The 26,532-nt window shown below is 35.0% G+C and overlaps 1 protein-coding gene and 1 long non-coding RNA gene across 10 annotated transcripts in view; one reads left to right on the top strand and one right to left on the bottom strand.

The window, feature by feature from the left end:
• LOC121480730 overlaps positions 1-26,532 on the bottom strand; it is a 134,806-nt gene that overhangs the window by 40,768 nt on the left and 67,506 nt on the right. For 5 of the 6 annotated variants that reach the window (XR_005985088.1, XR_005985091.1, XR_005985089.1 and 2 more), the window contains one exon: positions 25,803-25,875. This is a non-coding gene — a long non-coding RNA (uncharacterized LOC121480730). Of the gene's footprint in view, positions 1-20,990; positions 21,072-25,802; positions 25,876-26,532 lie in introns of all 6 variants that reach the window. The other variant, XR_005985090.1, reaches the window with a different exon arrangement.
• On the top strand, positions 1,860-26,235 carry MYL1 (myosin light chain 1). Of its 4 annotated transcripts, none has more exons than XM_041737586.1 (8): positions 14,352-14,503; positions 15,273-15,297; positions 15,553-15,580; positions 19,564-19,707; positions 22,245-22,418; positions 22,859-22,936; positions 25,296-25,338; positions 25,918-26,235. In XM_041737586.1, the coding sequence occupies exons 1-7, from the start codon at positions 14,367-14,369 to the stop codon at positions 25,322-25,324; spliced, it is 615 nt and encodes a 204-aa protein (XP_041593520.1). In that variant the 5' UTR covers positions 14,352-14,366; the 3' UTR covers positions 25,325-25,338; positions 25,918-26,235. The 4 variants fall into 4 exon arrangements, with proteins under 4 accessions (XP_041593521.1, XP_041593520.1, XP_041593519.1 ...); XM_041737585.1 differs by having other exon boundaries at positions 25,906-26,235; XM_041737587.1 differs by lacking the exons at positions 14,352-14,503; positions 15,273-15,297 and adding an exon at positions 1,860-2,105 and having other exon boundaries at positions 25,906-26,235.

Raw genomic sequence — 26,532 nt, 5'->3', positions numbered from 1 at the left:
GGATTTCTACACATGGAGCAAAGTATTAAGATAGGCAGTGAATTAAAGTAAGAGTTTATCCATCACTCAGTAATTGCAGAAAAACCCAAGTTATCCTTTGATAGCCTAAAGGAAAACAAATTGGTAGATACATTTCTGCTATTTTTAAAAAAATAGTGTTTCTATTATAAAACACAACATTCTTTTAAAAACTCTATTCTAAGTATTTATATTTAAGACACACAATATACCGAAGTAAAATGTGTTCAGACTCTCCTGACCATCCTTTATGTCAGAAATGAATACCAACAGCTAATGTAGGTAATGATTGAGTCCTTGGTGTGGGGCAGCAAAGGAAAGAGCTAATAAAAACGCTTCTTCTGAACCTATGTAGATAATATAATTCAGTAGAGCAGCCCACCCCAAGTGATAAGGAGACTGGATACCACGGGCCAGATGTGACTTAAGTGGGAATTATTGCTAATATGAGAGTCAAAATGTCTCTTAGTTGTAATATATGGACAGGAATAGCGACCTTTCCCAAATTGGGGAATGCTTTTATATCAGACCAAAAAGATGGATAATAAATCTATATCTTTAAACACAACAATATTTAACACTTAGAATATAAATGTGTGCATTTACCCATATATACTTACATATATAAATGCATATATATGTATATACATACACACACACTCATATGTCTAATTATCTATTGTATAAATGTGCTTTTTAAAAACCAAGCTAGCTACTGAATTTTCAGGGAAGTTTTGTTTTGATTTATTTTGTATTTGGGCTTTTTTAAATTAATAAGTACTCATTAATTAAATACCTCACAAATTAAAAGAACAGAAGTGAAGATGGTACATTGGTTAATCATGCTTCTTAATATGAGAATCTAGCTCTGCAAACTGAGAAACCCAAAGACAGAAAAGGAAAATTTTTCAAGTTACCCACTAAAATTCACATCATATTGATAATTAAAGTCCTTTTCTCTCTTTATTTCTCTGGCCACTTAGATAAAAAATATATCTTCCCTCCCTGGTATGGAAAAAAAAGCATTCGAGAGATAGGTAATTAGGCTTTATGCCATTTAGGAAGTAAAATGGATAAGTATCTACTTTGATTGACAGTTATTTTACTGTTAGGAAAGCTGTTTTGCAAGAAGGTAAATCTTGCTGTTCATTCCATCCCATTTAATATTTTTCATTATAGAAAGAAAACTAAGTTATAGGAAGTAATTTTGAATTATTTTCTTTAGCATTATAGTTCATTATAATTAAAAAGTGAAAGAGGAGAGAGGCAGAGTTTGTGTTCCCTAGAAGGGAAAGCACTTTAATATTAGATGAGCTTTCCTTATACGTCTGCTTTTTATTTTTAAACACCATGACCTCTTTGCTGACCAACAACTTCTTGCAAATTATGGCAAGGGGGGGAGGAGCATGACCAAAGGAGATGAGTGAAAGTTGGTGACACTCCCTGCCAAAATTCCAAGTTGAAATCAAATCCTTCAGTAAAGTTTCTTAGGCATGAAAAAAAAAAAAAAAAAAGATTTACAACTTCAGCAGAACTGTAATTCTATCAAGAAAAAGTATCAGTCAATCTACTTTACTGTCACCAAAGGATCTGAAGCTGGCTTTGTCATACTTCTTTCTCCTTTATGTATGGAGGTGGCGAAAAAAAAAAAAAGGCAAGAGGAGTTTTAAAAAAAATTGATGAAGCCCTGACCCTTTAGATTCCATTTATAGTCTGAGCCTGAATGCCATCCCCCTTGACTAGCGAACTGTCCAATCCAGCCGCATGTGTCAAGATTCTATTAGGCACTAAGTGAAATATATATGCATGCCCTTATACCATGTAACACTCTGGGTCCACCCTCAAAACACTGGGCTGTGGGTCAACTGAAGCACCACTCCTCTTCCAAGAATCATTTTGACAGGTTCTTTTGGAGGTGCTCCTTTCCTTTTTTTTTTTTTTAACCCATCGTTTTAAGCAAAATGGCACCAAAGAAGGATGTGAAGAAACCTGCTGCTGCCGCTGCCCCAGCCCCTGCCCCAGCACCTGCACCTGCCCCTGCCCCAGCCAAACCCAAAGAAGAAAAAATTGACCTCTCTGCCATTAAGGTAACTAAGGGGGTGAACTGTTTGGTCACTGAAACATCTTTCAACAGTAGGAAACTCTAGGAACTTGCAAAGTGGTATCTTTTTTTCACTGAGAGAGAGAGTGTTCCTGCATGAACTGGTAGATTTGGGGGAGAAAAGAATCTTGATCAGAAAATAAATAAACTCTAACGTATGGTTTCAGTAAAATTACTAGGAATATGATATTATTGCAGAACCTCCATTTGTTCCATTTTTTGATCTCTGGTTTTCTTTTTTCCCTAATGGGTCAGAGTGCAATTTGGGGGCAAAGTATATAAGTGCGAAGGTGTTTTGCCAATACTTAAGCCAATGTCTTATTTTGTTTTGGTTTTGCTTCATTTCGTTTTGTTTTAAATAAAATCTCTGCAGAAACTGGATCCCTTACCTTGATGCTACACCTAGAAGAAATTTTTTGCCCCTACTTTTTTCCAAAAGTTTAAAAACAGCTGATGACCCAGTTGTCCTGGCTGTATTTATTTGACAGCTGCCTTATTTCATCTGAAAAAGAGATTTTTGCAATTCTAGTTAATTCCTTCAGCTTTGCTTAATAAAATTTGATACAACACTAAATTAGATCTCAGTACAGACAATTATGCACTCAAGTGTTTCAGTGACTATAACTGTCATCTTGTTTATTTATATACAGTATTTAATTCAGAATTGTAAACTGCTTCTAAATGAAACTAACACTCCAAATACTATAAAACTTGGTTATACGGCTTTTAGCTTATGTCTTTGAGCTCTTGTATACTGATCTTTAACTAAAGAGAATGTGATTGATTTTTGTGTCAACATTTTGCTGTGATCAAAGTTCTCAACTGCCAAAAGATGATCTGCTTTTGGGAAAATGGCACAGCGGATGTGCCTGTTCCCCTCTCAGTGATGTAATCCATCAAACATGCACCTTCTCCTCCTTAACTGGGACTTGTTCTGAATGACAGTTTGAAAATCTTTATCTAATGAACTCTGCTTTATATGGAAAACTAATGAGCAAAAGGGCCTGTTAGGTGATCATGTCTCTTAAGCCAAAAGTTCTGTACATAATAAATGTAAATTTTGCTAAATTAATACTGTTTACTTGCAATGATAAAACTGACCTATAAACAAACATTTCATTGAGTATTTTAGTATAATCATGGATTTTTAAAAAAAATACTCCTGACATAAATATTGAATCGGATCACGTTTAGATATACGTGATGACATTAAATATATTCATAATTTTATAACATTCTGGCTAAATGTAAAATTTATGTTCCAAAGCAGGAGTGGATTATCAAATATTTTATATTGAATTTGTAGGTACCTAAAGTCATATTTGAAAAAGCTGGTCAGAGAATCTAATATTGGTTAGGAACTATTCTTAATGAATATCTACTTAGGAGGAGAAATGCATGTCAGATCTTCTAATAAATGGTTTTCTACCTAAAGGACTGCATATAACTCATTAAGAGGAAGCCAAATTTTTCATCTCCAGCAATTCTAGTCAATGTATCTTTATAGATGCACACTGACTACATTATACAATGAACATGATTACGGCCACGACAATAATTCCAATCATCTGTATCATTTGACTTTCCACTGTATCCTAAGATTAGAGATATGAATCAGTGTCAAAGCTATTTCTCTATATTTATTGTGACTTATAAGACAATATTACCTCTTTGTACCTAGGATTACAAACATCTGGGAGGGGGGGAAATATGCCTTCTTAAGAAGAAAAAGAAAATACCCTACTAAGGAATACAGGCATTAATTTTTCTCCCCTGAAGAAATATGAAGAACTAAATATATAAATAAATATTCAGTTTGGCAGTAAGAAGTCTCTGAAAAAAGGCAAAATATCACTTTTTTAAACCCAGAGATTAAACTGATTAGTTGCTCACAGTCAGCAGGAAAGTCATACTCTTTTAAATCTTGAAAAATTAGTTTGTCCTGTTGTCTTTATGTTGAATTAATGCTAGCATGGCTAATGTAGCTAGCACAACTACACAAAAGAAGAAAATACCCTTAGAGCATCTCTAGTGGTGAGGTATGCTATGTCTTCACCAGTTCATTACAGAACAAGGGATGGGATGGAACCTGATAAGGTATGCAAACCAAAAAGGAGCCATCAAAAGACTCTAGAAGTAGGAGGAATTTAACCTTTATTTTTCATTCAGAGAGCCTACTCCTAATAAGGAGAAAATGAAAGGAACCGAATCAAAACGAACATATTTTTTAAAGGAATTTTAAATGCCTTCAATGATTTGCATTCATCAATATGAAATCAGTGCACATTTATAGGTAGTATAGCCAGGGAATGTGGTACAACTTGAGAACTATATAAAATTTAATTTCATCCCAGTAGGTAACAAGGCTAATTAAAATGTACATTAAAACATTTCATATTATGATGCTTTTAATCACTTAATGATGTTTCTAGATATATTACCTCATATAAGTTATAAACTTTTTTCAAGCAGAGAAAATGAACTCTAAGGAAATTAATAGAGCTGTTCTATGTGTTCATTAACTTTCTGAAAACTCGGTAAAGAACAAAACTTAATTGGATTTTAAACTTTCTTTCATAAATCATATAAGATTAGAAATTTGGCTGTCCTTTAAACTTTGAGTAATGTTAAAGTGTAAGTGTAACTATCTCTGTGTAGGACTACAGGCATAGCAATAGTAATATTTAATTCCTCACTACTATTCCCAGCTAATATCTATGTTCCACTTTATAATATACCATGTTTAATAGCCATATATTTAATTCCCCATAAACTCTGAACAATCTTTAATATTGTTAAAGATTGTTCAATCTTTATCAATTTATGATAGTGTGCTTTCCAACCTGATTTCCTAGTTTGTTGATTATTTAGAACATTTGTTCAGTTGTTCTGCATTAAACCTTTGATATTCATCAAGGGAATGCTTACCTGACATCCTATGCTAACGGATTTTCTGAGTATCCTTTTCAAAAACCCAAAGACTGTTGACATTTGAACATTAAAGTTACTGTCCTGGGTGGTCCTAAGCACTGTTTGCTTTCAGAGAGCTGACACTTCTAACAATGATGTCCAGACTAAAAACACCGCCTGAAAGAATCTCAAGTGTAGGAATTAAAACCCACCATGAGTATAGCTGCAGGTGCAAACACAAGAATTAACACCTGCTGCCCAACACTTCAGCCAAGGGTTGAAATAATGAAAGAAAATAAGTAATGAGATGACTATGTGCCTAGATTTTAAAAGATCTTCAATGTGTAAGTAAATTTTTTTGCATGATGCATGCCTTAGCTGATAAGTCAGGATTGCTATGTGGCAATGAGACTTTGAATCATGTCTTTCCTTGTGCTGCTGAAGTTTGGATTCTCACCGTATTCACTGTAATTCAATCAGGTCACCTCTGACTAGATACTACAAGCGATATTACAAAAAGTGGTAAAGGTATAGAATGCATTGACAGAACTCATCCAATAACAAATCTCAACAATTTACCATACACTTGGGGAGATTTAAAATGCCAATTTAATGAGTAATTTGGAAATACAGCATTCCCAATAAATTCATCTATTTACTGATGGGTATTCAGTGGTGGCAAATATTATGTATACATTTATACATAAATTGCAACACCTGACTTGATCTGGTCCAGATATAGGATTGTCTGCGTTAATCTACAAATTCTTTTTTCACAGCTCTAACAAGGCTAATACAAACCTAGTCTCCCTTTGAAGAATTCTTGGGAAAATCAAATGAGGTCAGGGCCCATGAAAGGCTTTGAAAATTATAAAGTTCTTTGTAATATAATAATAAATATTCATTGAGAATTAATTCTGTGCCCTATTATCTTATTTAATCCTCAAAACATTATATTGAGGTTGTTTTTAGCCTGATTTTGCAAGAAAAGAAACTGAGCCTAATGAGATTCAGTGCTATGTCCATGATCAAATAACTGGTAGGTGATGGAGCTAGGATTTAACCTCCCAGGCCAAATCCAGAGCCAACTGTGGTAATCATGTCCTAGACTGCCTCCTGTTTATAAAGAGTAAGTTGCTGTTAAGAATGTGTGAAGAAGAGATACTTGGGTGGCTCAGTTGGTTGAGTGCTTGACTCTCGATTTCGACTCAGGTTATGATTTCAGGGTTGTGAGATTAAGCCCCATGTCAGGCTCCACACTAGGCATGAAGCCTGCTTGCGTTTCTCTCTCTCTCCTCAAAAAAAAAAAAAAAAAAAAAAAAAGTACATAAAGACTTTTTAAATTCTTAGCAGTGTGAGATAGAGTGGATCTCATATTGCCCTGCACAATCCTGTGTAGCCAGAGGAGGGAGTGACAGGCCCACATTAGAGCAAACTCACCTAGACTTTCGACCTTGGCAGTACACTACTCTTCTGTTCTCCACAGCTTTCCTCTATCTTAGCACCTGTTGCTGATAAGTTGAGTGCTCTCTTGTACAGTTGGAAGATGGGAAGATTAGGAACCTAGAAAGATTCCTAGTCACTTATATAAGAGTTACAACTCTTACAAAGAGTTGTAAATGGAACATGGATTTTTTTTTTTTAAGTTGTTATGAGAATAAATTAGTAGCTGCCAATGATGGAGCTGGGGGTGGGGTAAATGAGTGAACACGGTCGGAGGGTACAAACTTCCAGTTATAAGATGAATAGGTTCTGGAATCCAATGTACAGCATAGCGACTATAGTTAATGATACCATATTGTATACTTTAAGTTGCTAAGAGTGTAGATCTTAAAAGTCCTCACCACACACACACACACACACACACACACACTTTTTTTAATTTTAAAAAACAATGTGATGTGATGGATGTATCAAATATCTTTATTGTGGTAATCATCTCACAATATCACATCACAGAGTACTAACCACTATACGATCACAGCCTCATAATATCAAAATTATCACATATCAAATCACATTGTACACCCTAAATTTACACTACATCAATTATATCTCAATACAGCTGAAGAAAATAAACTGTACCAAAGTATTTTTGAAATGCTCTTCAAAGTAATGAAATGGATTGAATTTTTAAATAATTTTGGTGGGGCATATGGGTGGCTCATTTGGTTGGGCGCCTGCCTTCGGCTCAGGTCATAATCCCAGGTTCCTGGGATTGAGCCCTGCATCAGTCTCCTGTTCAGCAGGGAGTCTGCTTCTCTCCTTCTGCTCCTGCTCTCTCTCTCTCTCTCTCTCTTTCATGCTCTCTGTCTCAAAAAAATAAATAAAATCTTAAAAATAAAGTAAATAATTTTGGTTTTTTAAATGAAATATACATATATACCAAAACTGACCTCCAAATTTTGGCATTAGGCTAATATTCTAACAAAGGTATGAGATCTCATTTTGTTAACAAATAGATAGCATGTTTGAAACTGGAAAGAAATATCAGCCATATATTCTTTTAAGTGATGTGTAGAAATATAATACTACATATATCACGATTAAATCTTAACCTTAACTAGCTTGAGGAAAAGAACTAGAAAAAGTCAATTTCTGATTAAAAGGAATGGGTGAAAACATTTATAAGTTGTCTCTAAGTTTTCTTTATGTAATTTTAAGAGTGTCTTTTTTTGAGGCACCTGGGTGACTCAGTCAGTTAAGCGTCCAACTCTTGATCTCAGTTCAGGGCTTGATCTCAGGGTCTTGAGCTCAAACCCTGCACTGGACTCTATGCTGGGTATGTAACCTACTTTTAAAAAAATGTGGGTTTTTTTTTTTACCCTGGCCTTTCAATAATATGAATTAATTTTTAATGTAACTATAATAGAACAAATGGCAATATCAGTCTGTTTGCAGTGGGAATATAACCTTAGGAGCAAATAAAAAATTATTTGAGACTACCACTAGGTATCGATATCAAGTTTCCACTCTCAAACATCTATGCTGTACAAGAAGAGAACAGGTGGAATGGAGTGGGAAAATACTAAAGGGCATTCTGTAAGTCTCTAAAATTATATTTTGAATTATATGTAACTGGATAATGCCTTTGCAAAGTAAAATGCAGTTGGAAAAGGAATAGATATGTTCACCAGTTAATAGTGAATAGCCCTTTTGATTTTAAAGATAATGAAATCTTTGCAAGACAAGGAGACCACAAAGTGACAGTGCCAAATTTAGACTCTTGACATTTTAATGCTGCGAATGAACCCCCTGGCAAGTTGTCTTTAGCAGTCCTTCCATAATTACCCAGCATTAAGCACCATCTGACTCATGGAAATTATGGAAGGGATTATATTTAGTCTGCTGATCTTACACTTTCTTCTGCTTCTCCTCATACTGAAATACTTTTTGTATGAAAATAAGATCTTCTACAGTTTGTTTCTACATCAACTTCTACAGTTTGTTTCTCACTCCAAATCAGAATTTGGAGGGCAAAAAAATTGCAATATACAAGTAGCAACGGCTTTAATTATACTAGTTAAAAATGTAAACCATATGGATGATAAATCCTTGCCATTCTGGTCAAAAATTAATGGTAGTGAACTGAAGCCAGAGAAAAAAGATATATCCTAAAGATAAGACCATATCTTGTTCAACTTTATATTCTTCCTACAAGTAGAGTCTTTGTACCTAGTAAGTGCCCAATGGTACAATGTCTCTTGTTCATAAAACACCTGATTCACTTGAATACAGTGTTATAAAATTATATTTTGACTCCTCTTTATCTAAATTACTTCAAAATAATGTTACTTATTGAGTTGCTAAGTACCATGTCCTTTTCCATTAAAAAAGTGACTTGAGGGGCACCTGGGTGGCTCAGTTGGTTAAGTGTCTGCTTTCAGCTCAGCTCATGATCCCAGGGTCCTGGGAAGAAGCCCCACATTGGGTTCCCTGCTTCATGGGAAGTCAGCTTCTATCTTTCCCTCTCCCCCTTCTACTCGCCCTGCTTGTGCTGTGCTCTCTCTCTCTCTCTCTGTCAAATAAATAAATAAAATCTTCTTTAAAAAAAGTCTTTTTAAAAAGAGTGAGCTGAGGTAGATTCTATTAACAAAAGCATGGAAAACTCACAACATTGCAGAATCATAGCAACCCTAGAAATCACACAGTATAATATTCCATATCTGAGGAAGCCTTGACCCAGATAAGAGAAGTTATTTAATCAAAACACACACACTTTATTATAACAGAACAAATTCCATGTACTTCAATCCCTGTCTAGTTTTCTTTCCAGCATATGAAAAGACCTGAAATCTCTAAAATGGTAATAATGCCAATATTCACATATTGCTGTGGTCACAAGAGGAAATTTCATTCCAAATAAGTAGGAAAAAGCAGACACTTTAAATTTTTTAAAACACACACACCAAGAAATGTTCTAATGCCCCATTATGAAAATAAAAAGAGGAAAGAAGAAACAAAACACAACTTGTTTTTTTAATAAACTACATGCAAATAAATGTATAAAACAGAGAAGGTACAACTCTCAAATCTATCAATTATTAACCAAAGGAAAGCTAATAAAAATTCTAAAGTATAAACTAAGGTCACATCTTAAAATTTTTGTTAAAATTCAGTTAGGCTTCTCATTAATTCTTATAGTGTGAATTGTGTTATGTTAATAATTCAGCCTTTGCTTTATTTGACTAGTCCACACTTTCTGAGCACAGAATTACTCATTTCCCCTTCTGCTCAGATCAATGCATCCAATACAGCCATCTCTCTTATATAGACAGCCTGGGCTGGTATTGTATTCTCGTTGTTCTTAATGTCTCCTCTTTATATCATATTATAGTCACCAGCCTAAGTATATCTTTGTTGAGATAAAAAAAATGCTATGAAAAATAGGTATATCCTTTAAATGAAGTGAATTATTCTGAGGCACAAAATTCTTTATTTTCAAAACAAGTATTTCTGCAGGCCTTTTATGGTGAGTCCTGGTCACTCTGTGTGATTAGAGTGAAAATTAATCATCTAAGTTTTCCTTAGGGTTTGCATACATCCTAAGTCTTTAGAGGCCTCTCTGCCCGGCATTAAATTAGAGAACATGCAGCAATGTTTTCTTGATGAATCCCAGCCCTGGTGAGATTAACTTCTTTAACTGAGCCTTACCAGGAATTAGCCTCATTACGTCTTGCAGGGAAGATGAAATTATTTAAAGACTATAGTCTGTGTCCCTTCCTGGGGCATTTTCACTCAGTATTCAATGTCATAGATCTCCCAGATAGTCCTTAATTATAGCTCTTCCTGTTAAACTAAAGCTTAACATACAGCAATTTCAAGACCTGTTTGATTAAATTTGTTCTCATATTTTCCCTATAAATTAATTCCTTCTATATACCAGAAGCTTTATCTTGTCTTTAATCAGTTAACCAAACATCATGATTACTAATAGAAAAATGCTCCTCAAAGTGAGAAAAGATCTGTAAACATTGCAATAAAAAACCTTTTTCAGTACAAGTAACTTGTAAACTGCTACTTACTAAATCCAATACCAGAGAGCACATGAGTCACAAAAAAGTAGAATGTAGTTATTATACTAACAGTCTAACAGAGGTATTAGGTTAAGATGGAAAAGCCCTGTAAAAAAGCAGATCAAGGCCCTGGGTAGCTTAGTTGGTTAAGTGTCTGCTTTCAGCTCAGGTCATGATCTCAGGGTCCTGGGATCAAGCCCCATGTCAGGCTCCCTACTTACAGGAGAGCCTGCTTCTCCCTCTACCTCTGTTGCTCCCTCTGCTTATGTGTACCCTTTCTCTCTGTGTGTCATATAAATAAATAAAATCTTTAAAAAAATCAAGCGTTGGCAAATTAGAATTCCTGATCATAAACATTTATATAGGGATGCCCAGGTGTCTCAGTGGTTGAGTGTCTGCCTTTGGCTCAGGTCATGACCCCAGGGTCCTAGGATCGAGTCCCACATTGTCCCACATCATGCTCCCCACAGGGAGCCTGCTTCTCCCTCTACCTATGTCTCCACCACTCTCTCTGCATCTCTCATGAATAAATAAATAAAATCATTTTTAAAAATAAACATTTATATAAAATCTAAGGAAAGGCTCTGGAAATATAAAGGCACGTATATCAATAATTCAAAATGAGCAATGAGCATGCCTAGTATATGCTTTGCAGTTCCCGGTGCTGAATGTGTAGCACTGAGGGAGAACATATGCACCTTCTGTAGAATGTAAGCTCTTTAAAGGAGATGATGAAGTCTCTTCCCTCGGGCAATAAAATATTCTAGAGGAGAAGCTCATATTTGAAGGAGAAATTTACTCTACATGTGTTCTAATGATGTTAGTTTTTGCAAATCTGTTGAACTAATATAGGCAAGATATTTTCTAGAGCTATGAGGAATAAAATATAAGAATAAGGCAGGGGGGGCAGCCCTGGTGGCACAGCGGTTTAGCGCTGCCTGCAGTCCAGGGCGTGATCCTGGAGACCATGGATCGAGTCCCGCGTCAGGCTTTCTGCGTGGAGCCTGCTTCTCCCTCTGCCTGTGTCTCTGCCTCTCTCTCTCTCTGTGTGTCTCTCTCTCTCTGTGTCTCTATGAATAAATAAAATCTTTAAAAAAAAAAAAAAAAGAAGAAGGCAGGGGCAGCACTCTATAAAGCAGGAAGAAATTGGAGTGGGCCTATGTTCAGTGTGCATCACGGACAAAGGTAAATGGCTTTCAGTAATGGCCTGGGCTTTCCAGAAGCTTACTACCAGGAAAGTTAAACATCTTTCAGTTGGAAGAAAGGAGCTAAGTAGAGAGAAAAGTTTCTTTCAAGAGGGGGAGATTTTATCAGGACTTTGAGTAGTTAATTTCTAAGAAACAAAGATGAGAGGAGAGCATTCCAGATAGAAGAGACTTAAGTCTAATTTTTAAAACAAACCAAATGATGATACAGCAAACTGAGTCCTAAATCAGCTGACATTTTGTATTTATATCATGCCTTTGTTTAAAGAGCTGATTACTTCATCATTACAACACCAAGGAAGAGATGCAAGAGAAACTTTTCATCATTTGTTAGTGTACCAGAGATAAAGTAACATTTCCCATTTATTCTATGAGCACAGCATTCAGGTCTTTTCACTTTTAAACTATAGTTTATTCTCTAGACTGGACTATACTGTAGCCTTTTTTATTGTTGTCAATAACTCGCTTACATGTTTACTTTGATTTTTAATAGGTACAAAAAAATCTAAATTCTGATCTTCTATGTGCTAAAGATATACAGAGGAAGTAGAGTGAAATAGTTTGACAACTGCCTGCCACTTCTATTTTAATAATAGAAAACCTTTACATAATATCCAATAGCTTATCTATAGCATAAATATAATTTTTAAAATGACTTTCCAGTTTACAGATTTTACACAAATTCACCATATTTTATAAAAACTCAAGGACACATTTTTATATTCAAAAAAAAAAGAAAGAAAAGAAAATGAGCATTACATAGGGCATAATGTAGGGCAATTTTGATGGATTTATTTTGTATTATTTGTAGTTATTAATTCTACTAAAGATACATACTAGCTCTCAATATTACTCATAGAGCAATTCAAATTTAATGACACGATACATAAATATAATTACAAGACTAAAGAGAACATACAGAAACATGTTCTGCTCTCATGGCTTTAATTTAGGCATCAAAAATCATGAGACTCCATGGTTGAGGTGGGCAGGGGATGGGCTAAATGGGTGAAGGGCCTTAAGGAGGGCTCTCGTGATGAGTATTATATGTAAGTGATGAATCACTAGATTCTATACCTGAAAGCAATTTTAGCATATATGTTAACTAACTTGCATTTAAATAAAAATCATGAGACTCTAAATTACACAGTTATCAAAGGTTACAAATTTCCACTTTTGTCCTTCCCTTCCATTCTTCCTAATAATTTAAAGAACTTAAATTTTTCTACTAACTTCCATTTCTCATAAACTCTCAAAATATCTATTTATGAAAATACATTTTCCTGGGTAGTAATATTTTTTAAATTATGTTTTTAATCATCATTTTGGCCCTATGAGATCTTTTTCATTACTTGCAAACTTTGGACAAAAAGTGATATGGAAAAAAGAAAGTGATGTGCATTTAAATATTGATTTTTTCCTAAATGGCTTGAGGGAAAGCTGCGAAGTATTCATCTGTCTAGCAGGGGGAGACTTCGTGCTTTTGGTGATCATTCCTTTAAAAACAATTGCTGACACAGTACTTAAATCAAAATTGATTTCCAACATCCTTTATACCTATAAACTGCTTTAAGTATGTAGAAAACTGATAAACATATTGTCAAGGGCAGCCTGAGTGGCTCAGCGATTTAGTGCCGCCTTCAGTCCAGGGTGTGATCCTGGAGACCCGGGATCGAGTCCCACGTCAGGCTCCCTGCATGGAGCCTGCTTCTCTCTCTGCCTATGTCTGTGTCTCTCTCTCTCTCTGTCTGTCTCTCATAAATAAATAAATAAAATCTTAAAAAAAAAAAAAAAAAAAACATGTTGTCTGAACATTTGTGGGCATTCTAGGACTACTCTTCCCTAGTACCACTTTTCACAGTACCATCCTAGGAAGGGAGTTACCTCCTATTTTCAGGTAAGCTCCCATGAAAATCCATTACCAGTCAATCCCTTAGACATCTTTAAAATCCTAAAGTATAAATTAGCATTCTATAGTCCCTGCTTTGGGTCTTTCTGGAGACTGAGGATGGAAGAAAATATCCACCCCTAATGTAAGAAAACTAATGAGCTCAAAATCATCCCTGGCTTAGATAAACTCTGTATGTCTCAGAATACAATTTGCAGAAGAGTGGTCTTTAGTTAGATATTTCAAGAACTGACAGCATTGTCACTTGGGTGAACCCTAAGAAACATGGAGAATACTCATGGCCTCTTCAAGTCTTCTGAACCTGACCACAAGGGACAGAGCTCCAGAGGATGTTCCTTCTATAGCAAGTGCCATTTGAAACCTCAAACCAGTCCATCCAAAAACTTCCATTAAATACCAAAACTTGCTGACTCGAAGTTTGCAAAGTCCATAATTCATCAAGAGAAGGGGTCAGCCTGAATGTTAGAGAAATTCTAAGCTCCTCTGCCACTGAGCAAGTAAGAAGCTTCTTAAAGGAAGAGACTCCAAGAGAACACCTCAGGGATAAAGACCATAAAAGTACTGACAGGCTTCGTCTCATTATGGCTGTCTACTCATAGGTTCTGGCTTCCTAAAAATAGCCCTCAGGGTACAGAGCCCTCCTTCCCTTTGCCCTAAGAAAGCTAAAGAACTCTCTAAGGGGAGTGGCCACTTCTCTCTGAAACCTGATGCTAGCTGTGAGGTCACAGCTTCCCCCCACAATAAAAGGCAGCCTCAGCAAAGGAGGCCCCACTCAGGGACTGGAGCGGCCCTCAACTCACTCTTCAGCTTTGCCACTGTTCCGCAGCCCAGAGCCTCTGCCATGGTGGGTCCTAGGAGAAAACGGTTTGTCCTTTATAGGAGGATATAATCGTGCATATGACCTTATTGAGTAGAAAGGCAGACAAGGAACAGAATTGAGGGGAGAACATATTCAGTAGAAGTCTACAGAATCTACCTTTGCTTTTTGTTGAGGTGGGGTAGGATAGAAGAGATTAATTTGAGCTATTATGCTAATTGAAAAAAAATACATCTTTTTCCCCAAAGCAGTACTTTATATGCTTCACTAACTTTTGCTATATCACATAAGATTTATTATATCTAACCGTGGGGTGGGGGTGGAAACTACTAGTATAGCAAAATATTATACCTTTAAAAACAGTCTGATGAAGATGGCTAAAATTAAATAAACTACTTCTGACATGACACATCGAGCAAAAACCTACCGGTTAAGTAGAAAAAAGACTTAAGGAGATCTTTTTAATTCAGTGTATCTGTATTTCTGAATGCAATGTATCTGTATTAGACATATCTTAAATATATCACAGACTACTATAGAATTCCAGGAAGTCATTTAACTTAGCATTTGTTAAATCATTGGTTCATTGACTGAGAAACAGAGAGATGTTCCCTAACTATCTTTTGCAATAGCTTATTTTTCCTAGATTCGAAAGTATCCTAAGGCAACCTTCTTACTCTATGACACCTACATGTCCTCCTAAAAATCTCAGAACAGAGAGCACTCATCCTTCTGTCAATGCATTTGAAAGAGTACTAGTTGTTTCTTTCTTTCTCCCTCTCTCTTGCCACTGCAGTCCTTCAGCGCTGAGCAGATTGCTGGTAAGTGAAGTGAGCTTCTCTACTCCACATGGAGGCAGAGTACTGCCTAGTTTCTGAAATCTCTCTTACCTCTAAGGCATGTTACTGCGTGGCTCAAACTGTTAGTGTCCAAGCTATGCCTGAACTCTGAAAAGTCGGCTTACTCTTGGAGCTTTACTTTGATGATGATTCAGGGAATGAGCTTGGATACACTTAAAAAATCAGGGCATCTTTGTTTGCTTAAAATATTCTTTGTGGTTAATTTCTTTCTAACAGATCGAGTTCTCTAAGGAACAGCAGGATGGTAAGTTTGAAAGATACAGTTGTTAATATGTGCACACTCATAAAGATGGCATGTGAGAAAATTGACTCCTTTGGGATGAGATTAGCTCTTCCTAATTATCCTCATTGGTGTTTCCACTCTAAATATAAATGCTCTCAATCACTCTAAATATAAGTTTTCTCAACTTGAACCCCTTGCCTTTAATCAGTTGTCAAAGGTTTAAGCAAACAAAAGACAGATACCATAAAATAGGTCCTTGTATTCACTGATTTCTAAGTAATATCATTTTGATACAGTAGCCAATACCATATATATTACCCCAAGAAAGGTTGTAGATTTTGAATTGCTAATCTGTTCATCAAATCCCTAAAGAAAGACTTGGCAGGTCTGAATTGTTCAATTTAGAAAATGGCATTGATTATGAAACTGCCCAGTTACCAAACCTACATAATTTCAGTGGGCATCAGAGTGACTTGAGAGAAGTAGGTGAAGTGGATATAGAATACAAGTGAATTCAGAAACAAAGAAAGAGGAGTAGTCTATCATAAAACTGCAAGGAGCATTAAACATCTCCTGGTTCATCTTTAGAGGTAGAAGACAGGCTCTCAAATTGATGATAGGACTTGCTCAAGGACCCAAAGTAACAGGATCAAAATCTGGCGTTAGCTTAAACTAATGAGAAATTTTCATAAAAGCAGTTACTAACTAGAAGACTTTAAACTCTTAAGATTCAAGAAAATTTGAGTAAGTTTCCTAATACTTCCACTTTTTTCTCCTCTGGGCCTTTGGATCCAAGAGATCCCATACTCCACTGGATGTGTTACTTCTCTCAAAGTGTAGGGGAGAATGTTTTATGGAGTGAAAGTGTCCCAAGTTCAAAGAAACTGAAACAGAAATACATCAATAGAAGGGAGGGGAAGAAAAAATTTAGTTAAATGATAACATATAAATTAGGATATGGTCAAAAATTAGCATGTATATATGTTATGATATGTAATATATAAGTGATTATAATTATAGGTGTTTAATAAGAACTTATGCAAATATTTGCTTTTCTACCTAAAAAATTCCACATTTTCAGTCTATTTCAATGTCTAGGATATTTCATATTTGGACATCAATTAAGAAAAAAAAGGATATTTGCTTTAGTAAAAAGTCACATGTATCTACAGCATGGCTGATGGCCTCATGTTGAGAGATTAGAAGATTTGATGGCTCAGAACTCAAGAGCATTTGAAATTATACTACAAAGGACCATTTTTTTCTTTAAATTGAAAACAGTGGTAATTCTACTAGAAATTATTTGATTTTTAATGAATTTTTAACTACTGATACTGCCATATTATCAGCTACTGCAAACTAGTCCTCTCAAATATCTAATTTACAGTGTCATTTTGACTGCCAAACTATGGTGGGACAGAGCAATAGAAGACTTAAAAAAAACCCTTGCAGGGACAGAAGGATTTACTGTTGACCATTAACCTATAACTACATAAATGAAATAGGTCTTAGATATAGAGGTTCAGGAAACATTGGTGTGGTGGACTGGTTTTCTGTTATGCCAGGAAAACAAATGTAAGCATTTAAAATTTAAATAGAAACATAATGCTTTCAGGAATGAATGAAAACTTTGTTTCCTTTCTTGTTCAATGATTAAAGAGTTTTGGTCATGGCAGCTCTATTTGAATGTATCACAGGTTGCAAGGAATTTTTTAAAAAGGAAAATTATCACATTCTAAAGTCCTGTGCTGTCCAGTAGAGTTGTCACTTGGCCACATGTGGTTATTTAAACTAAAATTTCAATTAATTAAAAATAAATACATTTAAGAATCTATTTTCTCAGTTGCACTAGTCACATTTTAGTGCTCAAGAGCCACAGGTTTTTTGGAGGGAAGCCCAGATATAGAACATTTTGATTGTCAAAAAAAAGGTCTAGAACAGTATTGGTCTAGCCCAGGGGCTGTCAATTTTTTTTCTTAAAGGGCCAAACTGTCATCATGTTAGGCTTTATTGGGAGTCTTTGTGAAAACAACTCACCTCCATCACTGAGGTTTAAAAATAACCATAAACAATACATAAATGAATGGGCTGTATTCCAATCAAACTTTATTTACAAAACAGGTGGCCAGTCTCTAGGTAGTAGTTTATAATAATAATATTCCATTATTCTAGACTCTTCAAGAGAATAAATCTTAAAAATCTGAGGTAGGAAGAGCAATATCTTTCTTGTTTAAATCAACAAAGGGTTAATGCCAGAGAGATTCTATTACAGCCCATAAAATCCTATTTCTATATCAGCATCTGACCAGAGTAATAGTGAGCCCTCTGAGCAATCTGCATGAAAGCCTGGAGCCAGTAACAAGAATAGTTCAGTTTCACATGTCCCTTAGAAAGATGAAAAATAATATTTGACTAATGACCCCACCGTGCCTAGAGCATGCTTTTTAGTTTAGGGGAATGATTTGTTATAGTTAAATTGCATAGAATCTAAAGGGGAAATTTTAGCAAACAATGGCGACATGATCTAAGTTGGTTGTAAACATAATGTCTGGTGCAACCTTAGATCAAGGGATGGAGGGATGATAAAACGGGGTATTTTGCTGAGTAATCTATCTAGGTGGCATCTTTTGATCTGAGGCTACTAATGGCCTAAATACACTGCTTTCAGCTCACCAGTTCATTCACAAATGGTTTTTTGAGCGTTGCTGGGATTAATTCCAACAAGTTGCCGTCAGTACTTTTGGTTCTCCAGAAAATTTATTTTAGTTAAGTTTAGAAGTTTCAATTAAATTGTTGTTTCCTGTCCCTTAATTCATAGTAGTACCCTTTTCTGTCTTTTTGATATATACTTCTTAATTCTTTGTTAACATAATTTCTGAAAGGCCAAAATAGTCCCATCAACAGAGAATGACAAAGTTTAGGGAAAGTTAGCAATAGAGTGATTGTGATAAAAAGAGACAACACTTGAAAAATATGTACTTATATGTACAGACATGTAAGTACAAATAAAGCTAGAAAAATCTGAATAAAATTGATGTCTATCAATATGAACATCCTGGTTGTGATAGTATACTATAACTTTGCAAAATGTTACTACTGGGGGAAACTAGAGTATTTAATTAAGAGATCTCTCTGTATTTTTCTTTAAAATTGCATGTGAATTTAAGTATACATTAAAAAATGTATTGAATTACATGTAAATGTAATGTAAAATGTAATGAACTAATGTATACATTAAAAAATGAACTTAAGTATATATATAAAAATGTATACTTAAATTCTAAAGCTAATATAGCAACATGTTGTCAAATGTATTAACTGAGAAAGAGTAAGGTTTAAGGAGATTATCATAGTGATAGAGGCAAACAAATATTCTCCTTCCAGACTGATTATAGTAGGAGCCTATTAAAGTCATATACTGAAGTGGTTAAATGACACCATAGAATTTAGAGATTTGCTTCACTTTTCTAATTTTTTTTCCTGAAAAATGAAGTTGCTCCTGAAAATAACCAGTCAAGGAAGAGTCTAGGAAATTTGTACTCCAAGAGGAGGTTTTTCTAAATAATTTGAGAAATCTGGGTTAACCTTATACAACACAATCCTGATGGAAAAATTGTTTTCTTGAAATTTTATTAACTTTCTTAATTATGAGGAGTTCTTAAGCTTTCTCAAGACCTCAGAATTTTTTAACCTAGTCTGCTTGCCAGGCAGACGAAGGAAATATGAATAAATATGACAAGAAGCTTCAATTTCCATATCTGATTAATAATAATAATATATGATTTGAAGTTGGAAATGCTGTCTTGGAGTAGATCCAAAAAGAAATGTCGCAAAGGGTTGTCAATGGCTGTTTGAGCTAGGAAAAAGGAGAGTCCAAAGATAACTTAGTGGTTACAAAAGTTGAAAAACAGAGGAGAGTGTGAACTGGATCCTTGATGAAGTTAGGAGTAATTTATAGATCTGAAGAAGTAAAAAAGCACTCTAATATTTCTTGCTTCTTGCAGAATTCAAGGAGGCATTTCTCCTGTTTGACAGAACAGGTGACAGTAAGATCACCTTAAGCCAGGTTGGCGATGTCCTTCGGGCTCTGGGCACAAATCCCACCAATGCGGAGGTCAAGAAGGTGCTGGGAAACCCCAGCAATGAAGGTAACCAAGTTTCTCCAAGAAGCTGGGAAGCCAGCTCTCACACACACATGAAAGAGAGAGAGAGAGAGAGAGAGAGAGAGAGAGAGAGAGAGAGAGAGAATGTAAGAAAAAGAGAAGTTATTAAGAAATAAGGTCCATAGAATAGAATTTAATTTGCCCTTGATGGAAAGTGTGCTTCTTAGCTGTCTAGAACCAGTTGTTTCCTCATAAAATAAGTTATCCTTCCTTCGAGAATTTGCAAGCATGATAAAATTGCATGCTAATGAAATAAGATCTAAAGCTAACATCATTATCATCATCATCCTACCTAATGCTCAGAATTTAAAGGTTAATGAATGAAATAATATCCAAATTTGTACACTTTCTTCAAACCTTGAAAGGCAAAAACTCATTTTGCAAGAACGTTAAATATGGCTAAAACACAATACACTTTGTAAACAACTCAGTAGATTACAATGGCACATGGACAGAAGCTGCGGAATTAAAATCTCAGGGCTTTCAGGAGGTTGAAAATACCTGCTGACTTTGCTCAGTGCTCTGTCCTTTGACACCCTGCTTCTGTGACCATCTTAAAAGCAACTCAGCTATCCTAATTAAGAATCGACAGAATGGCATCATAATAAGAGTATTTCCTATTTCCAAAGGCTTATAAGAAGACTTAAAAATCTAAGCCAAAATCTACACTCAGTCCCCCCAAGTAAATCCTGGGACAAAAGACAGCGAGATATGTAAGTGGCAACATTGTAGAAGTTTGCTCAATACACTAATCCAGTTAGTCTGGAACAAGAAAAAAACCTTTTGATCCCAATGGTTCATGGCAAAGTGAAATAGTCTCTTGGATAATACCACCCTGAACAAAAAAGATGAGACAAAACTGAAAAAAAAAATTAAATTTTCTAATGTATATGCAAAGCTTTTTATTTCTTTTTCTTAATATTTTATGTATGTATTCATGAGAGACACACACAGAGAGAGAAAGAGAGAGACGCAGAGGGAGAAGCAGGCTCCATGCAGATGCGGGACTTGATCCTGGGACTCTAGAATCATGCCCTGGACCAAAGGGAGGCGCTAAACGGCTGAGCCACCCAGGGATACCCCTGAAATTTTTTCAAATAGATATTTGGCCTATTTAGTTTTGCCATGAGGGAAAAAAAAAAACAGGGGAAAGCAAAAAGCAAATAATCTAGCAAAAAGCAACTCCTCTCATTTTACACTTGATAACTGAAAAGACCATCTTCCTTTGTTACCAGAGTGGGAGGGGATTTGATTTCAAGCAAACCTACCTCTAAATCGGTCTGTTGGAATTTTTCTTAAACATCATTTTCTTTAGAGAAAAATGTCCAGGTAAATCACACAAAAGGTAGCTGAGAACATGAGAAAAAGTAAGAGAACAATAAGCTAGATCTTACTTTGTTGATGCCACTTTCTAACTTACTAAACACCCATCTTTTTAAGAATTTTCAGTAAATGTTCATTTTATTCAGCATTCAAACTTGATATTTTTAATACTATTTCATTTTTATTCTATGAGGAAAATCTAGTAAAAGGGAATTTTGATTTTAGTGTTACATAACTTAATCCATTCACATCCAACTGGATAGTCTGTTAGATACTTTTATTGCGAGCACAATTTACCTTGTTAGGAGATACTGAGAAAATCTTACCATCCCCAGACCTCTAAACTGCAAAAAAGTCAGGAGATCACAAGGTATTTGACATACACACTCTCCTCATAGTCAGTTATTTATTTATTTACTTATTTATTTATTTATTCATTCATTCTAGAGAGAGAATACAAGTAAGAGTACATGAGCAAAAGGGGGGAGCAAAGGGAGAAGCAGACTTCCTACTGAGCAGGGAGCCCAATGTGGGGCTTGATCCAAGGGCCCCAGAATCATGACCTAAGCCAAAGGCAGTCGCTTAACTGACTGAGCCACCCAGGTGCCCCATAGTCTTCTTTTTAAATTCACTTAAAATTTGAAGACATTGACATTCTACAAAAGCTCAGGACAAAGGAAGCATTTACATATTACAGTTGAGCTAAGTTTTACTGTATTTATATGCTATAATAGATGTGTTGTATCAGTTTATTTTTACATTGCTTCTCTGGTATTTATAGAAAATATTAAATTGATAATACTAATAAAAAGTAGCTAACACTTACTCGGCACTCCATTTGTTTCAGGTTATTCAGGTTATTGTAATAAATTTTGCATGTATTGTCTCATTTAGCACTCACACACTATGAGGAATCTCTATTTTACAGGTGAAAAAGTTTAGGTGCAAAAGGGTTAAGCAAGTTGCCCATGATTACATAGCTATAAATGATGGATCAGGGATAACAGCTTAAGCACTAGGACCCCAGAGCTCATGCTATTATCTATTACCAATTTCTTTGTCATCAGCAATTCACCAACAGAAATTTTAGCTGTATGAAGATATTTTAGATCATCTGAAATGAACTTTCAACTTTAATTTGTGATTCAGAATGACATTTTATGGTAGCTAATAACTTTCCAAATTGCAATTTCTTCCAGAGATGAATGCCAAGAAAATTGAGTTTGAACAATTTCTGCCCATGATGCAAGCTATTTCCAACAACAAGGACCAGGGCACTTATGAAGACTTTGTTGAGGGTCTGCGTGTCTTTGACAAGGAAGGCAACGGCACAGTCATGGGTGCTGAACTCCGTCATGTTTTAGCCACATTGGGTAAGGAAAATTTATTTCAGCGGACTTAATAGCACAGAATATATAGGAAAGAGCGTGACTTGGGGGAATCAAGTCATAATAAATTAGTTAAAGGGAAAAGCTACAAGGTGAAAAAGAATAGTCAAAAATTAATGACTATTTCCATTGGCTTCAGTGTCATGGGGTTTGTTTTGAGGAAAAGGTAAGTTAGTAATGAATAAGTAAAGCATTGTAGTTCTTATAGGATAGAGTTTGGATGATCAGGATAATACGTATTTAATTCATTCACTTAAAAACAATTCATTAACAATGTACTAAGTGCCAGAGGAACAGGATGGGCTTGATTCTTGGCCTCCAAGAGCTTAATCACAGTCTCCAGGAGCCCAAAACTGATCACTTATGATGGAATTTAGAAAATATCTTCTGGCTTTCTTTCTGAGCAAAGTGTTTTGTTTCATCAGGTGAAAAAATGAAAGAGGAGGAAGTGGAAGCCCTGATGGCAGGTCAGGAAGACTCCAATGGCTGCATCAACTATGAAGGTACAATCTTTTGTGCTCGGTGGTTATAGCAACTCTCAACTGATTGGGTTGGTTAAAATAACCTCTTTGTCTCTGCCTCTCTTATTGAAATTACATGTTTTTTTATTACAATCAATTACACGGTAACTCTAAGAAGAATCTGACTATACACATAAGATTTTTATTCTAGTGGGTTTTGACACTCCTATGTATTGTTATACAGATTAAAATCTGTTTTCACATGTATTTTTTTCTCGCTAGATCTTTATAAAATATCTGTAAGATAGACAGGGTTTGTATCAGAATAAGCTTAACAGGATATTAAAGTTGGAGAGATCTCAAAATCCTTTACAACAAGCAATTATGAAAATGAGGAAGCTGAGGGCTAAAGAGGTCTAGTTACTGAGTGAGGGTCACATCATTAATGGAAGGGCTGGTGCTAAAATTTAGTTCTTCTCCTTGTCTAGTGTTCTTGCTTAAATCAAAGTCATCTCATGGCGACTATCTATGACCTGCTACCAATTTACAGCAGCTTCACCTAGAGGGTCTGAAAAACAGCACATCCCACAAAATAAAGGTGCAAAATAAAACTACATGATATAATTTGTAAATTTAAGATTTTGCAATAAAATGAGAAACTCATTTATCCCCCCTAAAAGACGAACTGGCTACTCTTCTATAAAGCTATGCTTCAGCTTTGATGTAAATGTAGACTTCTGAGGTCTAATGATTTGTGAAAAAGTAAGAAAAGCAGAGGGAAGAAGGAAGGAAAGGAGGGAGAGGAAAGAAGTGGAGAAGAGAGGACAAAAGAAAAGAAGTCAGCCAAACACATTTTCACTGATAATCTTGATTAAACTACACTTTTTCCCCCTATAAACAAAGTTTTACATTTGGTTATTGCCATAAAAAGATTACATAAAAGAAGAATCATTCAATAAATATTGTTTGGAGGAGTGAATAGTCATCTAGAAAATAAAGTCAGATCTGGATGTCATACCAGGATAAATTTCAAATGGTTCAAAAATTTAAATGTAAAAGCTGAAAGCATAAAAACTGTGGATAAATTATTGTATAACTTTTGGAGTGAAAAGGTATTTCTAACATTGATAAAAACCCAGAAGGCATTACAAGTCTTGATAAATTCAACCACATAATTTTTTTAACTCCATATGGCAAAATTTACCAGAAGCAAAGTCAAAAGACAAATAGCAAAAACAATAAAAAAAAAGTAATCAGTATCAGCAAAAGCTCATCTTCCTAATTAAAAAAAACACTATTTCAAATTAATAGAGACATCCTGATAGAAAAATTAACAAGTACATAAACAATTCACAGAAAAAGAAATAAAAATATCTATAATATAATATGCAAAGGTTCACTAATAATAAAAGAAATGCAGATTAACATTACATGGAGATACCATTTTTCTTTTTTTTAAGATTTATTTATTCATAAGAGATACAAAAAGAGAGGCAGAGACATAGGCAGAAGGAGAAGCAGGCTCCATGCAGGGACCCTGATGCAGGACTAGATCCTGGAACCTGGGATGATGACCTGGGCCGAAGGCTAATATTACTAAACCACCCAGGTGTCCCAAGATACTATTTTTCAATAAGATAATTTTCAAAGATTGAAAGTTTGACAACACTTTGGGTTGAGAGAGTGTGTACAAACAGCCAATGTCAATACATTCCTGTTGGGAATGTCAATCATTAAAACCCTGATATGGTGATATAGTACTAATAATTCTAGCAAATCTACATCATGGGATGTAGTTTTTAGATATACTTGCACTCAAGTGAAATGAGTGATATGTGGTTATTCATTGCTGTACTGTTGGTAAATATTTGAACAACTTAATGTCCAACAATGTAGGATATATCAAAGAGATTCTGGTATATCTACACAATGAATTTCCCTACAGTGCCCCCCAAATTAAAAGGATTTTCTTCTCTACTGTGGAAAAAAGCAAATGCAAAGGAGTTTGTAGAGTATGCCACCATTAGGGTAAAAATCTTTTAGAAACAGGTATTTGTATTTTATTATACATGCATAATAGTTCCCCCAACTTTGTGGTAAAGACAAACTAGATAGGTGGGAGACAGTGGTGAGAACATTTCAATTTTTTACAAGCTCGTTCATATTCTAAGGAAAACTTTTAACCATGTGAATATACTACTTATTTCAAAAGTTAAATTTACAAAGTCAGGGGAAAGGCCATGAATCCAGGATGAAGAATAATGGACTGCACCAAGCTTAAAAAAATAAATGCTACTGTTATTGTTAAAAAATAATAATAATATTGAACTAACTTGCTAAACCTCTCTTTCCTTACACTTGATAGTCTTCTAACTCTAAACTGTCTGTATTCTGTCCACAGCTTTTGTTAAGCATATCATGTCCAACTAAGTGGAGCTCTCAAGGTAAATACCCATTTGCTCTTTATTATATAAGGGTTTCTTGATATTGTGTCTTTAAAAAATTCAACAACTTCATTTCGTGTGCTGTACATATAATTAGTATTATTTCTTAATTAAGATTTATTTATATTAACCAGAAAACATCAACTCCTTTCAACCTATTTCAACTCCTGAAATGGGTTATTTGGAAATAGACTGTTTTTGTATAAGTGTAGAAGCAAAAATTTCTGAGATCTTTGATTCCAGCTAAAAACCCTACCTTTGATTTTACTGTAATTACGCATTGGAGATTCAACAAGCCCAAGACTAGTTAATTAATTTGGCTGGAACAACATACTAATAAAAGTGTGAGCCTAAGTTCTTTGAATAATTAATGTAGTTTTAAACAATTACTGCTCTAGAAAACCCGGTTATCACAGTTCAAACTTAAGCACTTGCAACTAGGTTATCACAAATAAATGACTTACCTTTGAAGCGCTGGTTCATTGTGTGCTTTTTTCTTCTTTTGCACTTCACGTTAATTCCTCCCCATCTTTCTTTCTGAAAAAATGTAATGAACATTTAACTCAGTTTCCCTTCTAGATCAAGCATTATTTACGAAGACTGGCTGGAAAGTTATTGCAGTAACACCCATGACTCACCGTCCAGACCTGCTTACCATCATTCAGACAGTAAAACAACATGGACCGTTCTAGACTGAAGGACTCCCTGAATTTTTATATACTTCATGTTCCTCTCTGAATTGTATTCATACCACACAAATCAAGTGTCTCCTGCTCTAGACAAAAAGGATAAAATACCGACAACCTCAAATTCAAGCACCACTTTTCATTTTCCACCAGGAGTCAATGGACATCCTTAAAATACTAAATCAATAAATAATTTTGGTCAGTCTGGAAAGTCCAAGTTGCATTGTGTTTTTATCTTCTTGCTTAGAGAAAGTAATTTCTAAATTTTCAATTATTTTGTTACTGTACAGATATGGATGAATTGTAAACTTTTAAAGAAAAAAATCACGGCAGAACATAGCAATAACAAACTGAATCATCATCACCATCATGTTACTGAAAAGTGAAATAGACAACTGAGAAAATTCAGATGATAGGATCAGAGGTGTCTTAATATAAACTATCCAGGTAATTTAAGATTAAAGTGGGTTTTCTCAGTTTTGTGTCAATCATCGTGTAATGGCTTCAC

This window comes from Vulpes lagopus, chromosome 22, assembly GCF_018345385.1.
Source record: "Vulpes lagopus strain Blue_001 chromosome 22, ASM1834538v1, whole genome shotgun sequence".
Taxonomy (NCBI): Eukaryota; Metazoa; Chordata; class Mammalia; order Carnivora; family Canidae; genus Vulpes; species Vulpes lagopus.
This window is presented reverse-complemented; position numbering and strand designations above follow the sequence as displayed.